The following is a 12061-nucleotide window of genomic DNA, read 5'->3' on the forward strand; positions in this document are numbered from 1 at the left end:
TTAGTAATGATTATATGTTGAAGTTACGTTTTCAACATGCTGAGTTAAATAAAATACACTAGTAAAGTTGATTTATTTTTGTTCTATGTTTTATGTAGATACCATAAGATTTAACATTATATATGGCTTATATTATATTTCTATTGTACATCACAGAAATTTTCAAAATAAGAACAGAATGAACTATTCCTGGCTATCAAAGTCAGGTTTTTAATTTGTATTTTGGGGTAGCGCCTTTTTTATATATTATAATATTTTTATTAGTTCTTTGAAAATTGTATGCAATGTAGTTTGACCATATTTACCCTTCCCCCAGTTCCCCCCATATCCACTCTCACCTCCCTAGGTCTCTGGAACTATGTACCTAAAGACTATCGACAGATTTATTAAGTTTCAAGGGCATCCTTTTTTATATATTAGCATTAAGCATTTGTTTTACAATTTTATCAGCCTAAACTGCTGTCTTAGTAATGCAAGCTTCAAATCACATACTGTGAAGGAACCCAGGACTGTGATGTTCCGTATGTGCCGAATGCTGAGATGGTGCTCGGTGGTAGAGGTGTGTGCAGGGAGCCCCAGAGAAACTGGAAATCTTTAAACATAATGGAATATGATTGTAAAGTAAATCTGCATTTTTTTCAGTTGTGGAGAGGAGCAATTTGAGTCTCATTCTCTGGCATCTGCTCTTTCTAGTCTTACATAATCCTCTTACATCCATAAAATCTTTTCTTTTTATTGTAGAAAACCACGTTATTGCTATAGTGAGGCTGAGAACAGAGAAACCCAGAATGGTAACTGACTTATCTAAAGCCACATAGAAATTGGTCTCTATCTACCAATTTCAGATGCCATTATCGTTTCCCATCTTTCGGGCTCCTACAAACCAGGTCGTGATCAGCACATGCGGAAGACGGCTGAGGCTCAGGGAGTCTGTGCAAGCTGCTCCGCCTTCATTGCACGACCATTTTCTCACCAACCGTATGAGAAGGGTGTTGCTATTTCGAGTCCTGCAACCCAATCTTTCTGGGCTTCTGGTCTGTTGTCTGTAAAATGGAAAGTCAATATTAACTGATGAAGACTCACTTCATTTCAATATCGATTGCCTGGTTTTGATAAAGTGTCTTATGAGTTAATAGTCATTGATCAGGCCACACGAGTTGGATTCATTCTTCAAAAATCAGGCAAAAGTGCACAAATCTGATTCCAAAATATAAATCTTTTCATCACAGCAATGCCACAAAAAAATTGCAATTTCCTTTTCTGAGGTTTCGATGCAAGGGTACTTAGAGAATTTTACATTATTAGGCTAGTGAAATCTTAGAGCTAATGAAAACATAATCTAGGTCTGATCCTGCAATATATAATGAGAAAAACTGGGTGTAAAGAAATTTGAATGCCGTGGTTGCCTTACACTTACAAAGCCAATCAGTGAGAAGGCTGTGTTGCTAGCAGGCAGCTTTTGTAGTTTATATATGAAATGCCTTCCTTAGGCTCGGGTGTTTGAACACTTGATCCCCACATGGTGGGACTGTTTGGATGCTTGTGGACTTCTGGGAGGACGGGAGTCACTGAAGGGGTGGGGAGTCTTGTGGTTTTTAGCCTAGCCCAGCTTCTTGTTTAGTCGCTGCCCTTCTAAGTTTGGATGTAAGGTGACCAGCTGGCTTCCTGCTCTTACCGCCACGCCAACCCTGCTTCCTGCCAGGTCCTTCTCACCATTATAGACTCCACACTGCTGGAGATGTTAGACAGAACAAGCCCCTGCTCTCTTCCATTGCTATGTCGGAATGTTTTATCACAGCAACAGGAAAGGAAACCAAGAGAGGAGCATATAATGAGATTTTTAGGAGCACACTGTGAGCGAATTCAGACCCGAGTCACAATACACACACCACATGGGATGCCAATCATGCCCTCCAAAGTAAATTTAAAGAGAATTATTATAAAGTTAAGATTATATTTGTTAACTTCAAAATGTTAAAAGAATGTTCTAGAGTAGATTAAAAATAAGCTGACACAAGTTTTTATTTGCTCTACCTGCTCTTCATTTTCCCCATATGTTCTACACTGAACATATGCTCCTTAAGTAATCAAAATTTTTTTGGAATTGCTGAAAGCATGGGAATCTCTGGAAGTTGCATTGTTAAAAGAATATTAATGCTGTTTGTGATAATATACTTGATAGGCATAAAGTACTCAGGCCGGTAATGTGCTCAAATCATGTTACAGTTTCTAGCTGGAGATTTGCAGTTTTCAAAAAAGAAACTAGAGATTCTTGAGGCTACTGTTTATCATAAGATGACAAGAGATGTTTCTCTTTGATCATAAGATTTTCTCCGTGAAACATAACCTTTCAAAATGAGATTTGCCACCTCTTCTGAAGCGTACCTGTTTTATCTAAAAATTTTCCTGAATAATTTTCAATGATTCAATGCACTTGGTTTCCTTGAGAAGTTGTTAAGCAATGTGATAAAGTGTTTGTGATAAGCAAAAGTAACAAAATCAATCTCCCGTTTTAAAATTTTATTAACACATATTAATAACAGGATGGTGGGTTTCATTATGGCACTGCACATATTTGTATTTGGATCATATTCACCCTCCCTTTACTGTCTCCTCCCACTTTCCCTAAGCCCCTCCCTCTTTTCAACTGGTCACATTTCTATTTTCATATCTTGTCAAAATCGGTAATTATGGGGGAGTCGATGTAGTGTGTACATCCACATGGCTGTAAAGGATACGTATGACAAAGTACATGACTGAACGGTCAGACAACAACGGTATTTAGTGAATGACTTTTTAGCTGGCAAGGACACAAAGGAACCCGAGTTCTATTTCCTCTACTGTTCCTGGAAACCTAGCGTCCCATCCCTTACACGTTGACATCAACTGAGTTCCGGTCTGGCACTTGGTATAATCGAAGCACATTATACTCTTCCTAATTACTAAGAAATAGAATCACCCACATCCTCGTTTAAGGGGAGCTATTCCTGATGATCATTTTCTAGATGGGCAAACCTCAGGCACAGAGAACAAACAGTGGCTTGAGATCATGTGACCAGCTGACAGCAGAATGAAGACTGAAACTGATTTCCAAGTCCCGAAGTGTGTGATTCTGCCTTGCAGGGGTGCCTTGCTCCCACACTTCCTCACGCACCTCTTCTCATTGATCAGACACCCGGTCGCCATCTCCACAATGATTCTGCAGAAACAAAGGGTCAGGGTGAATGGCTGCGTGTAAACCATTGGAGGTTACTGTACACATAGGACCTGGTTTAAAATAAGTAGTGCCGTGTGAAATGCCCCTATCCCAAGAAACACTGGAGCTGTTTTAACAGGGACTGAGGAATCATGGTCCCCAGTGTTGCTTCACTTTGCGACCTGAACATTATCACTGCACACAACCATCTTAGGTTTCATGGGCTGCCAAAAATTTATTCATTGTGCTGATGAGTGCTCATAAGATGAGGGCATATAGCCGGGCGGTGGTGGCGCACGCCTTTAATCCCAGCACTCGGGAGGCAGAGGCAGGCAGATCTCTGTGAGTTCGAGACCAGCCTGGTCTACAAGAGCTAGTTCCAGGACAGGCTCCAAAACCACAGAGAAACCCTGTCTCGAAAAACCAAAAAAAAAAAAAAAAAAGATGAGGGCATATAAAAGTGCCCTCCTTCCCAATAGTCCTGGTCCCCACTTGTACAGTCAGTCACCATTCTAGGTGACTGTGAAGGGAATTTGCTGATGAGTTTAAGATGCCTAATTTGGGGAGATTCTCCTAGATAATGCCAACAACCTGAACAATTGACAGCTGATTCTTCCCAAAGACTCCAGTAAGTACATACGTCTACTATCTCTTTCATGGAGTCTGCAGAAACCCATTTCAGACTCAAACCTGTGGCACCATGGCTTAATAAAGAGACTTTCCTTCAAGTCAGGTTTGTGGCCCATTCATTTTGGTAGCATTAGAAATAAAGTAAAACAGGAGGAAGGAGGTTGGGCTGGGGAGATGGCTCAATGGGAAAAGTGCTTTCTGCACAAGCATGAAAGCTTGACCTCAGTGTCTCCAGCACGCACACAAAGTAAGTACAGCGGCACAGCATGCTGTAACCCCAGTGCTGGCCAGGCAGAAGCAGGTGGATCCCCAGAGCTCTCCGGCCCCAGGAAGAGACCCTGTGTCAGAAAATAGAGCGTTAGAGGAAGACTTACAATGACATGGACAGGACGGTCAAAATTCCCTGTTTCTTTTAAAACTCTCATTAATAGGTAAAAAAACACATTCATTTCTGCTCATTACTAAATTAGTAGGTATGATTTTGTTGCTGGTGGTTTTGAGATAGACTTTTCCTGTGTTGTCCAGGCAAGGCTGGCTTCAACCTGGTCTCAAACACCTTACCTCAACCTTCTCAATACCCGAAGTTACAGGTTTGTGTCACTGTGCCTGGCTCACAGCTGCTGATGTTTTTTCCAAATGCCTCTGATTTTGAAAATTTCACAATTTGATAATTTGTTCAAAAAGATCAATTTTTATACTGAGAATATCATCTTATAGCAAGGTAGCCAATTTTCGCTCAACACCTGAAAAGTGGGCAGCTAATCAAAGAAAAAAAACTGAAATCTTTTATATTCTGAAGCTTCCCTCTGCCAGGATGAAAAACCTGACCCCAGAAGATGGATAGATGATGGTTAGGAACAGTCATTCATGGTGAATGTGCATAGTTGAGGCCCTGTCCCGTGAAGACTGCCTTCATTTTCAAACAAGGTCAAGATGGTAATTGATCATTCGTTCTGACCAGGGCGCCAATTTGGTGCGTGGTTGCTCCACAGAAAAGATGTCAGTGCCTCTCTGGAAATCACTCCTCCTCAGTGAAAAGTGTGTTGAATGTCAGAGTGTCCCTTATTTCCAGGGCACTGCCGTCTCTGACATCAGAAAACCGGGTGCATTTTTATCTCAGTTAGACTTTGAATTCAGCCGACGCAGAATCTGTTGTCACGTGACAGCCAGTTCTGAGCGACTGCTCATGTTTCCTTTGTTTGGGATTTTAGATCTTTGGCTATTTCTCCACTGAGGGAGATTCTCTGACTTCGCAGATGGAGGAAGAAAATTTGGTTTTCCTTGTGTCCAAAAAACAGCGAATTGTGATTGCAGGTGACTTGCACATTTTCTTTCTAAGTCAGTGTGAATTTTACTATTTTTTTCACAACTGAGCTCCAGGAACATACTCTTTCCGAAGAATCACCTTTCATTTCACGCACTCACTCAGTTCCTCAGAAGTAGCAGTTTGGGTTCAGTTTCCAGAGACACTATCTGCTGTTGAACTGGAAGGTCACCCTCACTCTGAAAGACACTAGCGAAGGTGAGGGTGGAAAGAAGTCAACCTGTAAAGAGGCTCAGGTCTCTAAGGAAGTCTCTATATTAGCACGTGTTCCAGGCTCACCAGGTGGAATCGCGTGACTTTGCAATATTCTTGAAGAGTTCCTCCCAACTTGCTATCCTTGAGTGTTCTGTAGTTTCTTTGAAAGCAAGTTTGAGCCGGTTAGGGACATCTTAAGACCTCTCCAGTTTCCAGATGTCATTTGTTGTTGTTGTTTTAAAATATGACCCTGGGACTTGGACACTTCCATCCCGCTGCACTTTGGATTTTCCTCCCTGTTTGTTTGCCCAGGGTGGGAGAGTGTCAGGAGGCAGGATAAAGCCTAGAGGCACTTTCTGTCTCTCAGCAGCATTATATTCCACTTTCTGAGATGAAGGGAGCGCTCTAGGCTGCGGTCGGTGTTCCTTTAACAAATGCATCGCAATGTGCAATGTGGGGATGCAGCTCAGTTGGGATGGTATCTATGGTGTGGGTCTGAATGCTGGGGATCCTGCAGTGAAGAAAGGGACACACTTCCCCAACCTCATCTGTTATTTTCTCTTATGAACTCCTGCTAACTGGAATATAGACTGCTCATGTCCGTTCTTTAAGTGTTTTACAATGATAAAAATTCCATCATCACAAACAAACCATGGTGGTGCACACCTGTAATTGCAGCCCTCGGGACAAGAGGAAAGCCATGAGTTCAGCACCAACCTGGGCTACACGCCAAACTAAAATCCAAAGAAACAAAGTTAACTCACCCTGAAAAGTATTATGCATACAGCTTTGTCCTTCGGACTGTGGGTGGGCAGGGTAGCACCAAAGTATCTCGTGTTGTTTTACTGAATGCACAAGATGCTTTTAGAAGTCTTAAAATAGCATCAAAGCAGTTTGCTTCTTTTCTGATGGAAAGCCTGAGATGGTGTTAGGACTTTAGTCTGTGTAGACCGCGATGGTGACACTTCAAAGAAGAGACGGCTAAGACACGCGGAAAGCCTCAAGGGAGAATGATTGCACATGATGGTTAGAAAACCCACTCTCTGTGAAATGTGCCCATAGTGATGAGAGTGTGTGTCTGTGTGTATGTGTGTGCGTGCTCTGAAGGGTGTGGGTGGATGTCGGGATGTGGAGCTGCAAGTAGTTTGGAAGTTCATACACCATATTTAGCTGAAATGTTCTATATTTATATTACATCTCTGAGGATAATAGAAAATCAAGCAGTATTCGCAGGGTTTTATGGCCTTATTCTATGTTTTAAGTAACTCGGGGCTTCTTGTAAGATGCTGGCTGCCTTCTTTTACTTTCTTTTTCTTGTTTTAAACCAATAACGAATGAATTTTAGGACCTCTGGAATTTGACATTAATCACATGCTTTTGCCAGGTAGTAGAAGACGAGATGTGATTAAATGCATTGTGAAGGTCCCACAGCTGGACTTGTTGATAACAGCATCTCAGAAAGGATTGATAACCGTCTTTAACAGTCAGGTAATTTGAAAGCTTTTCCCCTTCCCTTTTCCCTTCCTGCATCTTATCTATGCACTATCCAAATGCTTCAGAAAACACAACAGCATTTCAGTACTATTTAAAAAATAGACTACGGGGATCACTGAGCCCTGAGGTGATTGCTGAGGTTTGATAGCTGCGTATGGTCTTGTTTCTCAAAAGGGTCGTAGTGAATCACATGGTGTGCACTGTGTAAGGGTCAATCTGGATAATTTCCCGGATAAAACCCTGAGCACATGCCAGCTGGGCAATAGAAGATGCTGGGAGGGCTGTGCACTTGGAGCAGAAGAAATGCCTCAGGTGTCCCTGGATTTCTGTGATGTTGAATAAGGGACTTCATGGGACTTGTGTCTTTACATCAAGAAGAACAGACAGTATGAAGATGAAATTTGATTATAAAGTAGAGACATGAATATTCCAAAATAATGCATGGCAGTATGTCCCATATTCTTCAATGTGAAAATAAGAGATGCATTCTTGCTCTTAAATATAGAGTAAAGATTCAAAGTTTATTTCTAACTGAAGACAATGATGAGCGTTTTTTATACAAGAAAACTGTATTTGAAATAATCATCGTTTCCAATATCAATTTTAGTCCTTCAGTAACACTCAACTTGGGCAGTTTTCCAGAAGATCACAGCTAGGGCAATGAGATTGTTTGGGAAGGGCCATCTGGGTACTGGGCTTCGTATGTGTGGTCAGTCTGTGGCTTTGGGTGTGTGGATAGAGTCTGTGGTTTTGGGTGTGTGGATAGAGTCTGTGGTTTTGGGTGTGTATATGGCGGCTGCTGTCCAGCCTTCTACAGACATAGCTGGGTGTGCTGGGTGTGGTATTTAATGTCTCCAGCCCCAGATCTCATCCAGAACAACAGACTTTTCTTCCCTACATCATTGTGCTGGTTAAATGCGTGAATACATCTACTGTGCTAGCCTCACTGTGAGCACCCAGCAGATTCTGGAGATTAATAATAATAATAATAGTTCTGCCAGGCAGTGGTGGTGCACACCTTTAATCCCAGCACTCGGGAGGCAGAGGCAGGTGGATCTCTGTGAGTTCAAGGCCAGCCTGGTCTACAAGAGCTAGTTCCAGGACAGGCTCCTAAGCTACAGAGAAACCCTGTCTCGAAAAGAAAAACCAAAACCAAAACAACAACAACAAAAATCTCAGATAACTGGCCTCTTTTTATACAAAACCCTTCTCCATCTTTTCCTTTCTCCCTAAGAACATTCGTTCCCTCTTCAATATGGACCTTTATTTCTTCAAAAATCGGGCTAAGTTGGGATCTATAAAACACAGTGAGGAGGAAAATGATTGGCATTGTAAAGTAGTCCTTGATTATGAGAAAGTGAGGTTTGTTCCTCTGAGATGCTTCACAGACACCCAAACAAAACAAGCAATGCTACAGAGAAGTTTATAGTTGAGCACATGGAAACGCACACACACACAGAAAGTCACATTGGCTTCTTATAGAATAATGTAACAAGCTCCTAAAACAGAAGGAAAGGAGTAAAGGAGGAAAGAAAAGAAGGAAGAAAGGAAGGAAAGAGGTAACTGGAGACGGCAAGGGTGTGGCACTCATCAGAGAGGCATGATCACCTGAGACTGAATTTCAAGTACGCAGATACAAGTAGCATGCATGAGCTGGGTGTTGGTGGCGCATGCCTTTAATTCCAGCATTTGGGAAGCAGAGATGGGCAGATCTCAGTGAGTTCGAGGCCAGCCCAGTCTATAGAGCGAATGCCAGGACAGGTTACAAAGCTACACAGAGAAACACTGTCTTGAAAAACTAGATAGATAGATAGATAGATAGATAGATAGATAGATAGATAGATAGATAGATAGATAGGTAGGTAGAATTTAAAAAATAACATACTCACATATCTAGCCACAATACTAGGTGGGGGTCTTAGAGACAAGTGGATCCTGGAAGCTTACTGGGCAGCCAGCATAACTGAATGTGGGAGCTTCAGGGTTCAGAGAGAGAGAGAAAGACCCTGTTTTAAAGCAGTAAGGTTTTATGGTGATAGAGTAGAACATCTATATCTTCCTTTGTCCTCGTGGGTGCACACACATGTACAAGCATCCACACACACTTGTACACACTTGCATATACCATACGTACACATTCTTGATCTCCCCACACACGCACACACATGCACACGCACACACACACACACACACACACACACACACACACAAAATGGGACTGGATAGAAAAGATTGCTTTAAAATCAGGTTAAGATTTGATACACTCGAAACAAATACTATTTTTCATGTTACGTTCCTTAACCACGGATAATTCATTATGGGAGGAAATCCTATCAATCCCTGTAGAGGTCACAGTGACCACATTTTAAAAGCAGCCATTAATAACTCCAAATATCTTTTAATTGATAAACACGTAATTTAAACATTACCTGAGGAATAAAGAGTCAAGTTAAGGATTTTCTTGGCGATAACAGAGTGGAAATATCATTAATAACTAGAATTCCTGCAAAAGGTGATGAAGAAAGGAAGATAACTTTAATTAAGTTGTTCCCATTGAAGTTAAATATCCGACAAAAGCCACTGAAGAAAGGAAGGGTTTCTTCTGACTCACGATTGAAGCATGGCCCATCACCATGCTCAGGTCAAGGCAGCAGGAGCTTGAAGCAGCCGCTAACTGTCAGGTGTCAGAAGAGAACAATAAATGCCGCTGTGTGCAACTTGCTTTTGCAATCTTCTGTCGTCAAGGATGCCTGCCCAGGAAGTGGCCCCGCCCAGGGAGTGGCCCTGCCCAAAGAGTGGTCCCGCCCAGGGAGTGGTGCCGCCCATATGGTCCAGGGAGTGATTGATATGGGTCTTCATACATCAATTAGTCAATCGAGACAATCCCTCATAGACATTTTCAGAGGAGGCAAACCTTAATCTAAATCATCCCCCTCAGTTTGCCCATCTCCTAGGAGATTCTTCAAGTTGAGGATGCTAACCGCCACAGAAAATAAAACCACCATGCTTCAATCGTGAGTCAGAAGGAAACCACAGCACTCTAGCCTGCAATTAAATGCCTTCCCATCCAGAAATAAGACCCTGAGTGGAAGGCATCTTGGCACTCTTCTGGTGAAAGATGGTCTGTGGCTTCCATGAAAGACAATCCCAGAACTCTCCCTGCCCTACTTTTTTTGTTCATATAACACATTCCTTCAGGAAAAGCCATTTCCAAACCTTTGGAATGATGCCAAAGAGTCTGGAGGTAGTCATCGTGCATCCAGGGTGTGAGACACGGCTACCTACTAGTTCTCTGCACGGGACCTATATATGATGCATAGCCCAGTGCCCAGGGCACCATTCATAGATGCTATGTGGAGGGCCACTAGACAGAATGTTTCAAAGATGTCAAGTAACTTGAAGAGAAGTCTCTCAAATAAAATGTGCTGTATTTTTCTACATGGTCCATTTGTCCCTATTGCTCTATTTAGCACTCTTTGGGCCACTCTTGTCCTTGCTGTATTTTGCATTTCTAACTTTTCATAACAAACATTGTTCTGAATAGCTAAAAATTAGGTATTTGCTTGTGGAAGGAAAATAATAATAATAATATCAAGGGGACACTGTGGGTAAGCACCAGTCATAGAGGTGGAAATCTTGATCCCTGTAAACCAAGTTGTATTACTTCACAGTTAGGCTACTCTGAGGATGAAGTGGGGAGGAAATTCTCGCAGCGGGTGAGATGCCAAGTGGGAGAAAGTCAGGGAGATTGTGTGTTGCTATAGCTTTCTTACTGAAGTTCTAACTCGGTTTCATCTTTACTCACAGATGAGAGTTCAGACCAGCACCAATGTTACAGTAAGTACATTAAAAAATTTTGAAGTAAGTCAAAGTTAGTGCTGCGGTGATGACTCTTCCACAGATTACTCAAAAACCTCAAAACATGTATGCTTGAACAGTCTTTGCATATGAAGGGTTGGTGAGACTGCTCAAGGGGTAAAGTGATCGCTGTGTAAGTATGAAGACTTGAGTTTGAAGCCCCAGAACCCATGTAAATAAAGCTGGACACCAACGTGTGTATCTGTTATCCTGTGCTTACATGAGGATAAGATGGGAGATGGCAACAGAAGAGATGCAGGACATTAGCAGGTTAGCAAGGCTGCTATATGCAGCTCCGAACAACAGACCCTGTCTCTCCAACAAGAAGGAAGAAAAGGACTGATACCTGAGGTTGTCCTGTATCCTCCTCATGAGCATCCTGACATACGCTTTACTGAACTCACACGCAAACACACACCCTACACAAACGTTTGTAAAACTTTTTAAAAATGATACTTAAAGATAGTGAATTTTACGTTTACACTGACTAGGATCAAAACTAAGCCTTGAACAATAGCAAAGACCCAGGTGTTACTTCCTGGAGTTCAGTTATCCGCAGAGAATTGCTGGGAAACTAGTTACTTCTTGGAATTTTAATTAAAAGTTTCTGAGTTTTAATTGAATATTGTTTTTTTAAGAAAAATTGATGCCTCAAGTTATGAGAACAACATGGAAATAATTTGAGAACGTTTTCAGCTTGGAAAATGCCATAAAAACTGGAGTACAATTTTGTGATTCGTATTGCATGTCACTAGTATGTGCAGTTACTTGGCAGCAGACTGCATTCACTAGGATGTGCAGTTACTTGGGAGCCGATTGCATGTCACTAGGATGTGCAGTTACTTGGGAGCCGATTGCATGTCACTAGGATGTGCAGTTACTTGGGAGCCGATCGCATGTCACTAGGATGTGCAGTTAGTTACTTGGCAACAGATAGAAAGCTGTGGTTGCTGGCTTTCTGGTCCACCCACATCTCTACCCTGACGATTTATGAGAGATGCAGGGATGCTGGAGGTTTGTTTTTTGTTTTTTTTTTAATCCCTGGTTGCATGCATCCAGTGAATTTACTAAACTATCAAGAGAAAACACAGTACCTGGTCTAGGAGCCCCGATTCTTGTTAAACTTCTCAGCCTCTGTTTCTGTAATGGAACAAACCCATTGGGTTCCTGGTGGATTTATGGAAGATTCACGTGCACACACGTTTCCGACACTCCAGGAAACCCAAGCTGCTGTTTCCATTGATGCTGTTAAAGCTTCCAGACTTGAGCTGAGACTCAAGAGAGGCGATGAGCCTCAGCTTTAGATCAGATGGATGTCTGATCGCTAAGGGATTTTCTAGATGAAAGCGTTAGCAGGCAGCAAG

The 12061-nt window shown here is 42.0% G+C and overlaps 1 protein-coding gene across 1 annotated transcript in view; it reads left to right on the plus strand.

Moving 5' to 3' along the window:
* The window catches only part of Wdr64 (WD repeat domain 64), an 89814-nt gene that overhangs the window by 8161 nt on the left and 69592 nt on the right, over positions 1 to 12061 (plus strand). The window contains exons 3-5 of the mRNA XM_075987578.1: positions 5038 to 5140; positions 6730 to 6833; positions 10647 to 10676. Coding sequence (XP_075843693.1) covers positions 5038 to 5140; positions 6730 to 6833; positions 10647 to 10676 — 237 coding nt within the window. The remainder of the gene's footprint in view (positions 1 to 5037; positions 5141 to 6729; positions 6834 to 10646; positions 10677 to 12061) is intronic.

Source organism: Microtus pennsylvanicus, chromosome 10 (assembly GCF_037038515.1).
Source record: "Microtus pennsylvanicus isolate mMicPen1 chromosome 10, mMicPen1.hap1, whole genome shotgun sequence".
Classification (NCBI taxonomy): Eukaryota; Metazoa; Chordata; class Mammalia; order Rodentia; family Cricetidae; genus Microtus; species Microtus pennsylvanicus.